At 43.5% G+C, this 15,881-nt stretch overlaps 1 protein-coding gene across 1 annotated transcript; it reads left to right on the forward strand.

Annotated features, from left to right (window-relative positions):
- Window positions 1-6,217: 6,217 nt before the first annotated feature.
- On the forward strand, window positions 6,218-11,464 carry tent5c (terminal nucleotidyltransferase 5C). Its single transcript, XM_079170570.1, has 2 exons — window positions 6,218-6,340; window positions 7,163-11,464. Exon 2 carries the CDS (start codon window positions 7,186-7,188, stop codon window positions 8,335-8,337), a length of 1,152 nt encoding a protein of 383 aa, XP_079026696.1. The 5' UTR covers window positions 6,218-6,340; window positions 7,163-7,185; the 3' UTR covers window positions 8,338-11,464.
- The last annotated feature ends 4,417 nt before the right edge of the window (window positions 11,465-15,881 follow it).

Consider the following 15,881-nt stretch of genomic DNA (forward strand, 5'->3'; position numbering starts at 1 on the left):
GTGAGCTGTAAAGTACTCGCTGTGCTTCGACTGGTCAGCACAAAATGTTAAATTTTTTTTTTTCATTGCCACATTTGTATTGTTTTTGTCTGAGTACAAAAATATGAGCTCCTTTAACAAAGCGACTCGCCTCATTCAGAGAGATTATTTCCACATTTAAAAATTTTTAAAAACCTTTTTTATGGTATTAGAGGCGTGAAAAATCATTTCAAGCTCGCTGTAGAGTCGGTTTCCACGTGTGGTGTTCTGTAAATGAACCGGCTTTAGTTATGAATCATACCTCACAGGTAAATCCAAAAGTAAATTGTGTGTGTGTGTGTGTGTGTGTGTGTGTGTGTGTGTGTGTGTGTGGGGCACTTCTGGGCTCTTGGTGTGTTTGTCTGAGATAGTCGGAGGGAAGGCGAGCAGGTGCTTCCTCTTGCAAAGACGGCTGTGAACTGGAAAGTTGTGATCCCAGTAAACACACACACTCTGATAAGTTCGCGCATATCATGAACACAATATTGATCGTTTTGCGTCAGCGTGTGAGTGGTTTCATAATGTGGAGGAGTGCTGTGCTGCAAAGACAACATTTAACTTCTTATGTTATATTATAAAATAATGACGCGTTGATGGGAGTTAGCAAACATGAGTAGAACATATTCATGTGCTGCCTGCAGCTTAAACAAATGTTGATATTATGACACATCTCAGGTTGTTTATTGTGGCTGACTCATCCATCTACAGATCAACACTTCCAGGTTTTCTTGCTTAAAGCTAATATTTGTTTTGTTGCCTTAACTCTTCTGTTGTTTGAAGCTCACCCATGATGTTTATAATGAACCGAACTAAGTGGTTTCGTTGTGTAACGTACCAGCAACACAAAGAAAAACGGACGATACCTTCAATGCAGCTTCTGCTCAACCTTCTTTAAAAGAAAAGTCAAAGAAAGAAAATATTCAGGTTGATTTTGCACTAGTTTTAAGTGCTTGATTGGAGATGGAATGGCCTTCCACTGACCTCAATCAAAGGCCTTTAAGTCTCCGATGAAGCCAACGTGTTTCTGTACATTTTAGTATTTGTAGTGTGTTGAACTTAGTTGAAAATCTGTGAACGTCGCTTCCTTTTCTGTTCAGAGGAAGACGTGTTTGACACAAAGCACAGGTGAAGTCCGTCGCTGTGTGACGTTCAGCACGTTCACGACCACAACAATGAAACAAAAAAACACCCAAAAAAAACCCACCGCACCGTTTCCATCAGTCACTGGAAACTCCTTCAAACAAACCCAACTCGTTGGATGTCATCAAAATCACAATAGGCGACTTCCTCTCTTCTTTTTGTTTATTTGACACGGTGACGTACGCAGAACGTAGAGAACCCTGGTTCTATTTGTACCGACGTGTGTGTAACCGTGAACACATCCAGAGCGGCTGAGCTGTTTACACGAGGACAGAAAGCGGGAAAAAGGAACAATCGGCAGGTCACAGGAGTCTGGATTAAAATGGGATGTTCGGGGGTTCACTGCTTCGACCCCGATGCCAAAAAAATGGATCCAAACTAAACCACAAAATAGGTCGACTTTTAAAATGTACCCATATAAACACGTAACCATCAAACAGCTTCAACTTGTGCAAATTACAGCTGCGAGAGTTCTCACAGAAACCAGAGGAACCGACCGCGTTACTCCGATACCTCGGTCCGTACACGGGCTGACAGGAAGGCCTTGTCAGCACTGCTGCTTGTTTGTAAATCATGACATGGAGCCGGACCAAAATACCTCTCGGATGTGTTTCAGCTGCCAGAATCTGTCATTAACACCTACTGCCAGAACTAAACACGGGGAAGCAGCTAAAAGCTGCTACGCTACTTCGCTCTGGGACCAACCGCCGGCTCTTTGCTAACTGACAGAATGCGCTCTGATCTGAGTGGGTTTAAGTTCCCTCTGGTTAGCTGATAAGCAGTGTACATGTCTAGGGCTTTTATTGTGAAAGGTAGGAACAGGAGGAGGAGATCTGCCCTGTGCTGCACCAGTGAACAGGAAGTGACCATATTTGGACGGTGGAGGAGTGACGTAGAGACGGCGTATACGTCTCTGGTAGAGACCTGTCAACCACTGTGTAGCCCCGCCCCTAAAGCATCCCCTGCTTTATGGTCTGTTTGACTCTAAATGGACCATCATTTACTAAATGAACATCATGCTGTATTGAAGAAGACTTGAAACTAGAGATTGAGACCATAAACTCATGTTTACAATGTTTACTGAGGTAATAAATCAAGAGAGAAGTAGAGTCATTTTCTCATAGACTTCTATACAACCAGAGGAGTCGCCCCCTGCTGGACACTAGAGAGAATGCAGGTTTAACACGTGAAGCTTTGGCTTCAAAACATCAGTCCACAAACCAATGAGTGACGTCATGATGACTACGTCCACTTCTTATATACAGTCTGCGGTTGAAAGTCTATTCAATACTACGTCACTCACGCTGACGGTTGCGTACTCGCGTGGCTTTAACGTGTCTCCACCAAGAACAAGGATCCTAATTCACTTTCCTTTGTTTACGTCCTGAGCGACAGACGATCGGTGACCCTGTACAGGAAATTAAAACATCTTTCATAGTCTGTATAAAAATCCACACAACAGTGTCACTGAGAAGAAGAAGAAACGTTCAGTCATTCGGTCCCAAAACATGTTATTATTATTCACTTATGTACACGGTTAATTATGTGGGAAGTGACATAAATCACTGGAGGACGGGGGAACTTCTTCTAACTATCCTGCACCAGCAAGAGGACTGAGGTTAGATCAGGTAATAATTAACGTTATGGGGGGGGGGGGGGGGGGGGGGGGATGTACCCAAAGATAGCCAAAAACAACTAAATGATGTCAGAGGAAGCTCCGGGCTTTTAACCGTCCGACTGAGTCATTCTAAAGAGATTAACAGGTTTTCGTCAGCAGACGTAGTGGAACCTTTAATGGCACTGGTCTGTGTGTGTGTGTGTGTGTGTGTGTGTGTGTGTGTGTGTGTGTGTGTGTGTGTGTGTGTGTGTGTGTGTGTGTGTGTGTGTGTGTGTGTGTGTGCAATACTAGCATCCAGGTACATGCAAATCAATCGTGTGTGTTTAATGTGTTAATGGCGGGGCTGCTTACCCATCCGTGACCTGCACACACTGAGTCACCTCTCAGTGGCAGAGCTCCAGCTGTACAACGGGATCAACACACACACAGACACACCCACACACACACACACACACACACACACACACACACACACACACACACACACACACTAAACCATACACTCAACCACAGACACGAACCGGCTGCCGTGCATCCCTAAACAACAGTCGTTGCCTTTCAGAGATACGTTATTCAGGGGGTCTTTATACATACTGGATATTTTCGCAGCGAGGGAGCAGATGGCGCGGCACAAACAGATAAAAATATCAACACCTTCACAACACAAGACGCAGGAATATTTTGTTCTGTCAACAGAAATCCACCTGCAAACACATGTTGCGTCACGGAGAGTGAACAGAAAGGAGATTAACACATTGTTGTGTAAGTAACTGTGTGAAAAGTTAAAGTTAAAGTGAGCCAGTAAACTGACTGGATATAAGAAGTGAATGTAGTTTAGACTGGTTCAAGTAAAGCAAAAACTATTCTGTTAAAGTTCTGGCAATCTAAACAGGACTTCCCAAATATAATCCCACTGAGTGTTCATTCCGCAGAAAAATGTTCTGGCGAAGAGAGGAGGTGGATATCCAGACTCGGATGCTTTCCTTCACTCTTCACTACATACAGTGAGCGGGTAAAAACCAGGCGGCAACCTCCGGTTCTGAAGAGTGAAGTCAAAGCTTCAAGTGTTAAAGCTGCATTCTCTCTAATGTCCACCAGGGGGCGACTCCTCTGGTTGTATAGAAGTCTATGAGAAAATGACTCTACTTCTCTCTTGATTTATTACCTCAGTAAACATTGTAAACATGAGTTTATGGTCTCAATCTCTAGTTTCAAGTCTTCTTCAATACAGCATGATGTTCATTTAGTAAATGATGGTCCATTTAGAGTCACACAGACCATAAAGCAGGGGATGATTTAGGGCGGGGCTCACAGTGATTTCTCTTTTTAAAGAGTAATGATGTAATTTGATGTTTGGAAGTGAAGCCTCTATTTTACCTGTGAGAACACACATGTGTGTTTTTCACAATAATTCTACTTGCTTTCATTTCTCAATAACCTGTTTTGTTTCGTACGTCGACTTCAAGCTTGTTTCTAATCGTCATCAAATGTTCGGTTTCAAAATAAAAGCGAGCTCTTATTGTGGCATCAAGGGGGCATTCTGTGGTCTACGCTTGTGTTCTACTTTCCAAGGAATCATCATCACACTCGTGTCCTTCTGTGGTTTCCTTGAATCATTCACAATAATCCAGAGTGTGTGTGTGTGTAGATTTACAGGGGAATGTTTTTCTGGTTTCTCTTGAAGTGACCTCCATAGCAATAGGGGAGGTTGTTGGGTTTCACCCAGAGAATATCTGCCTGCTGTGTTTCCTGTGCAGTAAAGAGTCCCGTCAGGACCGTCAGCCTCTCGCTTCCTCTGCCGTTAAACAACATCCTGTTCTTCCATTTCTAAAACATGCAGCACGACATCTCTACAGCTGTGCATCACACACTGAACACATGGCGCTGCTGTTTAATCACACGTGGCTTTGATGCTTCTGGTTTGCACGGATCGAGAATACTTTTATTACTTTTATTGGAACTATTTTCTACCAATAAGTAATATAAATAGACCGGATGTCTTGTGACAGTCCTGTATTAAAACATATTACATCTACTAGACTAATGCAAGGTGTTTTCCAGATAAATGGAAAATATATAAACATAGAATCCAGATTTTTAGCTACAACTAGCAAAAAGAAATGTCTCCTCCACGGATGATATAGTTTAGTTTGATTGAAAGTGAAGCAGGATTGTTTTACAGACGCGTTTCTGATATATTTTGTCCTCATTGGACATCAGTGTGATTATTAGAAACACCTGTCGATCCCACAAACTGACTACTGCTCGTATTAACTGTTGATAATCAATTAAATTCACCGTTATTGTGCTCTTGTTTTTACTGCGGTTGTAAAAATACATTTCTCTAAATGTCCTCAGCTGTTTTTGACTCATGTGTTTTACATTTTTATTACTTTATGTTTTGTTATTATTATTTTACTGATTTGAATTCTTCTGATTTTGAGTTCTTTTGCCCTTTCCTTTTTTAATTAAACCTTTATTTATACATATTTGTATAATGTTGGGACAACAACATGTTAGTGGAATCAAACAAGAACATTTTAACAAATATATTTAACAACAAGCATTGCAGACGTGTAGCCACTCGACATAAACATGAACATTAATTCAAGTAAATACATAAAAAGAATAATGATATTATGTAAAAATAATTAGGATAGTGTGTGTTTAGCTTTTGAGTTTTGATATATTCTTAAAATTCATTAAAAAAATCCAGTTAAATTGGGGATAATTTTTATAAATATACATATATGTAAAATTGACCATATATAATAAATACATTTACAATGAATACAATGTTGTATTTATGTTCAAATGTCCACTCAATTGTGATGTTATGATTCGTTTTACACGATATATATTTAATGTATGTTTAAAAAGTAACTGATTCTGAGTTATTATTGAATAAATATTATTTGTTTAAAATTATTGATATCTTTTTTTTATTTGTGTAAGTATAGATTTGATGTATATATATAAATGTATTTATTTATTTATAAAGTGTAATATTTCGATGTGTACTTCTTTATAAATACATAAATTGCTTTTTTTCAACTGAACTCCACCTGCCTGGAGACGGGGTCCATGATTACTATGGCAACGCAAAAAGCCTCGTCGACCAATCAGAAGAGTCGTTCTGCGCATTGGTACAAAACCCAACTGATCTTTTTTTATGGCTGTGTGATCCGCCGCTGATGAAAGTTTGGACTTCTTTTTTTTTTCAAAGGGTAAATATACACATTTTATGTTTTATATTTTTCACCACACAACGCGTTATAATGTTGATATTGTACTTTTAAAATCATAAAAGTGACGCTACATAGACGAAGAGAGGAGGGACTATATCGTGTCACGGCTGCGCATCTATTTTTTTCATTGGGTCGTACTTCGGCTGTATAAAGCAGGCGTGACTGCGCGTGCAGGTTCAAATACTGACTTCTCCTCAGCTCCCGAGCGTCGCACGTGTTTTGTCTCGCAGACGTTGGTGGATTATGTGAAGTTAACATCTTCTCTTTCTGACGTTCAACGCTTTCAGAGGACGCTTTTTTTTAAGGGGGAAAAAATGTACGTATTGCTCTTACTATTCTCTTTATTTTCTGTGTTTTTTAATGTCGTACGTGTGGAAAGTTACGTTAGAAAACCCTAACGCTAAATTAAAAAAGTTTACCCACAGTAGTTTACTCCAGAAACCACGTGACGTCAGTAATTTGTGACGTCAGACGCTCGGTTTTCCGTTTTATTGATACATTTAAACGTGACTTTGCTGAATTCATAGATTGATGATTCGTCGCCATATGGATCAATATTAAGTCAAATGTAAGGGTAATTATATCTTATTTAGCAACGTTAGTTAAAACAATGTGTTTTAAAAATGTTTTAATAGCAGTTAGTTACCGCTTAACTTAAAGTTTAAATGTCGCATTCCTCACAGTCAGCTGGAGCAGATAATTACCGTAACGTGTGTATTAAACGTGTACGTTAAACTTACTTTACTGTGTTTTTTTTATTTAGTAAAACACTGTTTAAAAAAAAAAAAGAGGCTCACGCGCGGTGAGCTGTTCTAGAAGCCTCACGAGCTCTGTGCTTTTTATACTGCGCTTGTGTGTAACGGAGAGCGAGCAGCTTGTCTCGTGCTCACATTCTGCTGCGCTCGTGCTGACTGGCTCATGATGCCGCTACTTGTTTCATGAGTTTTAACAGCTGGCAAGCTGTTTTATTACTTTCATTATACTATTATATTAATTTGTGTTTGATGTTCATTGTTAAATCTAAAGTTGTTTTTGTATAGTTAAAAATGGGTTTTAAAATAATGTGATTAGTAGTAGTTTTTTTGAAAACATTTTTTAACCTTAACTACCATCTGTTTTCTCTCCCCTGTCGTCTCAGTTGATCTGAACTTTGTTGAGAAGATGGATAACCAGGAGGAATCAAAGAGTAGTTCAGCCAGTGTCCTCAGCTGGGAGCAGGTGAGCCGGCTCAACGAGGTCCTGACGGAGGTGGTCCCCGTTCACGGACGGGGGAACTTCCCCACCTTGGAGGTGCGGCTGAAGGACATTGTGTCCCGGGTGCGATCCCGCCTGGAGCTCAGCGGCATCAGGGTCAAGGATGTCCGGCTCAACGGCTCCACGGCCAGCCACGTGCTGGTGCAGGACGTCAACTGGAGCTACAAGGACCTGGACGTCATCTTCAGGGTGGACCTGCCGCACGAGGCCGAGTTCCGGCTCATCAAGGACATGGTGCTGGGCACCCTGCTGGACTTCCTGCCCGAGGGCGTGAACAAGGAGAAGATCACGCCCATGACCCTCAGGGAGGCGTACGTCCAGAAGCTGGTGAAGGTGAACACGGAGCAGGACCGCTGGAGCCTCATCTCGCTCTCCAACAACAACGGCCGCAACGTGGAGCTGAAGTTCGTGGACTCGATACGCCGGCAGTTTGAGTTCAGCGTGGACTCCTTTCAGATCGTGCTGGACTCCATGCTCTCGTACTACGAGCTGGCGCAGACGCCGATGTCGCCGGCGTTTCACCCGACGGTGAGCGGCGAGAGCGTGTACGGGGACTACGCCGCGGCGCTGAGCCACCTGAGCAACAAGCTCATCGCCACCAAGCGGCCCGAGGAGATCCGCGGCGGCGGCCTGCTCAAGTACTGCAACCTGCTGGTGCGGGACTTTCGGCCCGCCAGCGAGGAGGAGTTCAAGGCCCTGGAGCGCTACATGTGCTCGCGCTTCTTCATCGACTTCCCCGACATCGGCGAGCAGCAGCGCAAGGTGGAGGCCTACCTCCAGAGCCACTTCGTGGGCGAGGAGAAGAGCAAGTACGACTACCTCATGATCCTGCGGCGCGTGGTCAACGAGAGCACGGTGTGCCTGATGGGCCACGAGCGGCGGCAGACGCTCCACCTCATCTCGCTGATGGCGTTCCGGGTGCTGGCGGAGCAGAACGCCATCCCGGACGCGTCCTGCGTCACCTGCTACTATCAGCCGGCGCCGTACGTCCGAGACCACAACTTCAGCAACTACTACGTGGCCAACCAGAACATTCCAACATGGCTGCCATGTAACTGATGCAGATGAGAAACAAGTGGAAGTGCTGCTTTGGAGAAGAGGAGGAATTGCATCCCCCCCCCCCCCCACTGAAAAAATATATATTATTGAGGCAATAAATACTTTGTTCCTCTCAAGGCACAATTCTATTCAAGTGGACAAGTGTTTTGCTTTTGGAATCCTTTCTTATTCCTCATCTAGAGTTGTCTAGCTCTTTGAATAGAAAGTGAGATTTTTAAGTGTTTACATTTTTTTTTCTCATCATGTTTGATTGTTTCCCTGTTTAACGGAGTTTTGTGCCTTAACCTCCAGGTGTTACCCCCCCAAATGAGTTAATTATGGGCTATTTTTTGCAAAAATAATGGGAAAAATAACATGTTATATAGCCTTAAATTTGTTTTCCCTCTGTGATAAAAAGAAAAATGTAAAAAGGCAGAAAAAAGTGTAAAATATTGAAAAATAGTATTATTGGGGAAAAGGGTAATATATAAAAAAAAGAGCACCAGTGTTTAAAATGTTCACTGGGGGGAGAAAGGTGGCACATTGATGATCAGAATATAAAGGAGGGAACGCAAGAGTCACTTTGTTTTAATTCATCTTGACACACGTGTGGTCTCCGTAAAGATGCCGTCAGTGCCTGTGACGCGTAGACGACGCAAGAAGAATAATGTGCGTGTTTTTTTATTTTCCCACTGTGAACGTCGGTGCAGGACGACCCGGTTTACTCAGTGAGACAGAGCTGAGACCTGTTGAGGTGCCATGCTGCCGGCCTCGCTTGCCTGCAGCGAGAGAGCCGGCTTTTTGGGAGAGTCCTGGAAAGCGACTGACCCCCTTAAAAGGAGCGGCACATGGCGGACCCCCCGCCAGGGTCGTCCCTAACCCAGCCCCCCCCCTCCCCCCTCAAAACCATTACAGGAGCCCTGAAATGGGATTCCTTCTCTGACGCAGCTCGGTGACCGGCTGTCAAACTACAGCACATCTATAATTATCCTTTCTTTATGGGGGGGGGGGGGGGGGTGAAATGGGCCCTACCACCTTCCATGTGTGGAGGGGTGCTGAGTCACTTCCTGTCCACGTTTGAACCCCTTTTGTGGGCATCGGACACCAGTGGAGTGCTGCTGGTATGTCGAGAGGAACGCCAGTCAGGCTCTAAAAACCTATGAATTACTATTTGTAGCTCGGCCTATTATTAGCTGTTCATTCTGAACGCCGCTCAGTCCTGTTGTTATCTGTCAGGATTTAGACTGAAGCTTCTCTTTAACCTCTTAGTGTCTCTCTGACCCGCGTTAATCCTGCTTCACCGGCTCGTTGTCTTTTTTTGTTTTTTAGACCAGATAACCAGGATTATCTGGCTGGCCCACATCGTGCTGGAAGAACTTCTTTCGTGGGCGGTCAGGTTGTCCTCGTCTGCAGGTCACACGCGGTCAGGACATGAACTTTGCTTTGGGAAACTATCATAGTGTGTTTTTGGGGGGGGGGGGGTTTTCTCTGAGGTGCCGCTCACACGGTGTCTCTCTGGACCAAAGTCACAACCAGCAACTGAAGCACTCGAGTGCCTTTCTTTCTTTTGGAGAGCTTTTTAAAATGGTGATCAGAACGGAAACATTATACATCATTTTAGTTCATTAGACGATACATATACTTCTGTTTTACGTTCTTTAGTTTCAGTCGTGTCCGTCTCCTCCTCGGCCTCTTTAGTTTTACTCCCTCGCTGTCTTTGAGCCACTGGCGGCCATGTTGACCTGCCAACTATTCTAAACGCTCCGAAGCGAACTTTGTTCTGCCGGCACTTTGGTCCCCATCCACACCAAAGCAATACCCACTGGTGCACTGAGGCCCAGTAGCTATGGGGGGGGGGGGAGAGACAGCAGAGACCCCCATACGAGCAGAAGCACTTTAAAGAGGCCTTGGTTTACTCCAAAAAGGGATGTAAATAAGCTAATGTGGTCGATTGCTGGAGCTGGTTCTCAGGGACATGATGTGTTTTTTGTCTTGACATTGTCTCCTCCTCATACACCCCCCCCCCCCCCCCCCCCCCCCCCTCCCCAACTTAGTGTCCTTTCCTTCCTGAACTCTCTCCTCTTCTTACCCTAAACTGCCGGATCTTATTGGAGTAGATCGGAAGCCCTGAAGGTAGCCAGCAGACTTCAGCTCTGGTTTAGGGTTCATCATGTTGCTCTGAAAACCTTCATCATCATCTTCATCACTCAATGTTTTAGTGATCTTGTTTGAAAGCGAAGGGGATCATTCCCCAGTTTAGCCCCTCCCCTCTGAGTGATGATGATGAGTTGTAGCGTTTGAACACCAGCAGCGTCAGAAGTCTTCTTCTTCTTCTTCTTGTGCTTTTTGTTAGTTGACGTCTCTTTAGTGAGCGACGTCAAAGAGGATGCTCCTCTGGTGTCCGCTCTGCTCTTCGTGTGTTTACGGTTGTAGTTTTTTTTTTTTTTTTTGGTTGTAGTTTTCTGATGAGTATGTTAAATGGAAGCTTGACCTCCCACCCCTCTAGATGAGAGCGGGGGTGATGTATGAATGTCCATGTGTGAACCTTTTTGTGAAGGAAGAAGAAGAAAAGGATGACGTGTATTTCGCCTCTTTTTCTTTGCCCCAGCTTTTTTGTTTTTCTGCTGTAAACTACGTTTGTCTCTCTCTCTCTCCTCGCCTCGGTCGTCCCACTTAGTTTGGGCCTTTGTTTATTAGTACAGCGTGTGTTTTGTTTTAAATTGGTGACACCTGTAGATGTATTCTTTGCTGGCGGGGGGGTGCAGAGAGAACTGTGGGTGAGATGTGTAGTGGTGATGCTTCATCAGTGTGACGGAGGATCTCTACACCTTCTCCTGGAGATGGTTGGGTGTGCGTGCGTGCGTGCGTGTGTGTGTGTGTGTGTGTATGTGTGTGTGTGTGGATGCTCGTTGCTATATAAGAAAAAGTTGGGGAAATATTAAATTTGTCGCACTATATATATATTTTTGAAATGGTAAATACGAGAGCTTTTTCTTTTTGTCTGCTTCGTGATTGTGACTTCACGAGTTCTATTTCATTTTTCAGGACTTTTACCTCACTTGAGTTTTTTCCTTTTGAATGGAAATGTACATCAGGAAACATGTGTTTGAAGAGGAATCGAATATGAATAAAGAGTATTAAATGCAAACGCTGCGTCAGCTGTTTCTGTAATAATGTTTAATGTCTGGTTCTATTTAACCTAAAACAAACCTTCCAACGTTTACGGCCACACCTGAAACCTTTAGTTTCACGTGTTATATTTTGTCCAAACTAAAATACTATTTATTAGTTATTCCTTTTTGGGCCGATATATTTCTCTTCCTCTTTCATTTAAACAAACATCCTGACAAAATAAGACTTGAACTCTGTTTTTCTTCACCTGAATTCAATACATTTAGTAAAGTATATAAATACGTGTTTCTTTATTTAAAGTCAGGCTGCATCGCTTATTTTAAAAGCATCATTAGAAAGGTGAACAAATGGAAAATGTTGTACCTTTTTAATCAAAAGTGTGATTTTATTTAAACGCTGCTCGTGTGTTTCGGTGAACTAGCGGGGACGAGCAGCAGAGTTTAGGGACGACTTTACAAGGTGAAGCAGAGCAGCAATAAATCAGCAGGACAAATAACGTCCTAATACAACACAGACTCTATAAAACAACAGAGTACACAGAGCAGCAGAACATCCTGAAGAACAAGCTGAGCAGGAACTGTGAGGGGTCAAGAGGTCCCGACGCCTTCAAGGACAGTGGTGGTGATGGGCGGGGCATCATAGATGTTTTGTGTCTTTGTAGACATTTTAAATCTATTTCAAGTCATTTTGGATCTTCTTTGTCATTTTGAGTCTGTTTGTAGTTATTTAGTTTCTTTGGTCATTTTGTTTCTTTGTCTATGTAGTTGCTTTGTGTTTCCATTGTTTTGTACCTTTTCAAAGTCATTGTCTCTGCAACTGTTTTGTCTCTTTGTAGTCATTTTGAGTCTCTAGTTTTTGTCTCTTTGTTGTGGTTTTATGCTTCTTCAAGGTCGTTGTGAGTCTCTTACTGGTTGGTATGTTTCTCTTTGTGAGACATGTTGTAGGTGAAGGTTTATGAGAAGACATATGTAATCTTTGAACGCACTTACAGGAAGTGTTAACATGTTTCCGACAGCTTTAGTTGTTGCCGCCCTGTGCAGTGTTGTGCTCTCCTGACTTCTTCTCCTCTTTCTTTTGCAGGCATCCCGACGATGACTTTCACCGGAGATGTTTTCCGTCTTCATCACCGGGGCAGCGGTTAGTGGGGAGATCGGTCCGCTCAGCACTCACAACGTTAATAAATCCACTTCAGTGGAAAACACTCTCTCCCCCCGCCAGAGCTTTTATAGGCTAATAAAAAGCCCGGGCATTGCTTTAGTGAACAGGAGTACTTCAAAGCATTTCAGCCTCTCCATACAGTCACATCTCCACACAGGACGTTTGAGCTGCAGCGTCTTTTTGTTAATCATTCATTTCCCCTTTTGTTTTTTAGTTTGCTGTAAGAGTGTTTTCCCTTTCCTTCTGACGCAAGCCATCAATGCTCGGTATGTCATTTTGTGACCGGACGCCCCCCCCCACCCTGAGTCACTAGCTGCCATTCATAAAACTTGTTGCCTTATCTGCAGGGAATGACTCGGTGTTGACTTTGGTGACGCGGCGATGCGCCCTCAACGACCTCTCTCGTCTCCGTCCACATGCTGCTTTACGGAGCGTCTTCATCTTTTCGTCAATGCATCATTTTCTTTGTGGTTTTCGTGTGAATAAAGCTGCAGTGTTTCATGCAGCTACACCTCCCGTCAGGTGTTTTTACTTTAGGAAACCATATTCTTCAGAGCCACAGCATGTGTCACAACTCGGCTGAAGTGAAAGAGACCTTTGGCACCAGAAAGCCTCACAAACACACCAGCAGCAGCTGAAAGCTCGCAAAGGTTGAGTGTAATATTTGATAATGAAAACAAGAAATTCACATGAGATTCACATGTAAAGCTGTAAATCGCTTGTTCTTCTTCGTGGAATCCGTTGTTTTACTGAGTGAGACGCGATGATCTGACGTACTGAGAAATCACATTACCGACAGATGTCTTGGCTCAAACCGGTTTCCTCTTTCCATTGTTCCCTTTCACTCCGGATAATTCACAGAACACGCTGTCAACAGATTTAATTGTAAATACAGTTCATAGAAGAAAAGAAGAAGAAATCAAATACCCCTCATCTTTCCAAGGTTATCTTTATTATCACTGGACAACGCGGCTGCTCAGCGGAATGCAGATTGCAGTCCCATTTTGCTGAAAAACACAAACAATAAAACTCTATCATATGTGGAGGAGTCTCAGAGGAAAGCAGCAGCTTTGAAGTCTGGTGGTTCAGCAGCTGAGTGAACAGGTTGTGGCCGTGGTGGGTTTTAAGGTGTTTTTAAAAACTCTGCGTACTTTTCATTTCTTTGTGTGAAACTTGTAAAACAGTGTTTGGGAAATGATGACGTCTTAAGAAAACAAAGGGTTTCACTTCAACCACCAGCGAAGATACTATGTTTGTCTTCTGCATGAGGAAACTCACCTTCTCAGTCTTTTCTTGGCGAGATACTGTTCCTGTGAGGCCACCGAGACGTCTGAATATTTCATATAACAAAACTCCTAATCTACGCTTTCTCCGGCTTCCGTCTCCTTTTGTTGTAGAGTGACCCTGAGCAGCAACTCCACCTCCATGTGAGTCAAACACCAAATATCAAGTCTGTAAATAAAGAAACAATATGCTGTTGCTTTACTATTGTTTGCTATTTCTTAACGCCGCCAGAGGAAAACCACCTACTGGAGTGGTTTGGTGTTTTCCTGTGGATGGAGGTATTTGGTATTTTGGTGAGGACAGACTTTTATTTTAAGACGAAGAGGAAACATCTGGATGTGTGTAGACGAGGCATAACTCTTCCTGGTCGGCAGGTTGATTTGGGCAAACCTTCTGGCATGTAGGTCGATTTTTTCCTGGTTGACGAGTCAGTTTCTCAATTTCCAGCATGTTTTCTTCCTCGTAGGGTTGATTTGCAGGTTCGTCTTTCAGTTCCTTCTTCCTTCTGTGTGTTGGTAGCTTTCCTTTATGGTTTTATTAATATCGCTGCGTCTGGAGGACACTGTGTCTGTTCTAGCTTCTTCTTCACGATCATCTTCCCGTGTTCACGTTGAAGTTTAGAGCATCACTGAAAAAACAAGTGAAAAGCATTTAGAGCCCGTATCCTTTAAACCATATTTCTATATAAATCTGATGTTGACAGAGACACCAGACTGCAGTTCTTATCCCTTTAAGCTCAGTTTGTGTATAAAGTTTATTCATATTTGTCCACCGCTCGCTTCCTTTTCCTCTGATTGAGTCAGTCACACTTAAAAGACTCGTTTCCTGAGTTTCAGAGGCGCAAACACAGAGTGAAGAGACGACCGGCCTCCATGAGGGAGTTTCAGGGCCTCTACAAAACCACACAACCCCCCCTCCCCCTGTACGTGAAAACACAATTACACACACTCTCTCACACACACACACACACACACACACACACACACACACACACAACCCCCCCTCCCCCTGTACGTGAAAACACAATTACACACACTCTCTCACACACACACACACACACACAAAAACCCCTCCAGCAGGGTCCGGGTCCAGGTCAAACAATGCTCGTTTTCTGGAAAAATACTGATACAAGTATGCGGGGGAGAAAGAGACAATGGAGAGTTAACACAGAGCAGAGAGAATGTGGGGGGAGTCACCGTCCATCTCTCTATGGCTCACACACCTGCCACATGGTCTCCGATAGCAGCCGAGTGCTGCAGCGGTGACGTAACGGACTGTTTGCATCCAGCATTTGTAGCTACGCCTACGAAAAATACATGCGCCCACGAAATCATTTCATGTTTTAATCCACATGAACGAGGAAGTCTGAAGACCCACGCACAGTTCAGCAGAGGAAGTCTTTAAACCCCAAAGCTACGTTTCCTAAATGTGTGACGCAGCTTGTTCTGCAGCTGCTGACTTTTCTATTTTAATTTGACTTTATTGACGACATTCCTCTGCAAAGTCCAACAGTAAAAACTATCTTTCAAAAGATCCGCTATCTGTTTGTTTAACAGGCAGCGATATTTACTGAGGGGGCGATTTATTTTTCTGCTTTACTACGCCCACTGCTGCCTCGCTGTGTGGGACAGATTAGAGCGATTAGTCATTACCAGAACTGACTCCGTTCCAGGAATCATCGATGTAGCCGTGATGCTATTGTGAAGCAGAAACAACTTGGGACAGTTTTTTATGTTCTCCATCAGGTACGAAATGCTGCTCGTTTACATACACGGGTCGACGAGTGAACCGGCCGACTGGGCCCAAGCCCGGAGTGTTCACCTGCAAAATTTAACTCAAAGAGACCCAAAATGACCACAAACACACTTAAAATGACTAAAGAGAAACACAGCTGCTGCAAAGAGACACAAAGGGACTCACAACGACGAAGTGGAGACAAAAAAACAGACTCACGGTGTCTACAAGACACACAAAGCACTCAAAACAACCAC

Source organism: Pholis gunnellus (genome assembly GCF_910591455.1).
Source record: "Pholis gunnellus genome assembly, chromosome: 12".
Classification (NCBI taxonomy): Eukaryota; Metazoa; Chordata; class Actinopteri; order Perciformes; family Pholidae; genus Pholis; species Pholis gunnellus.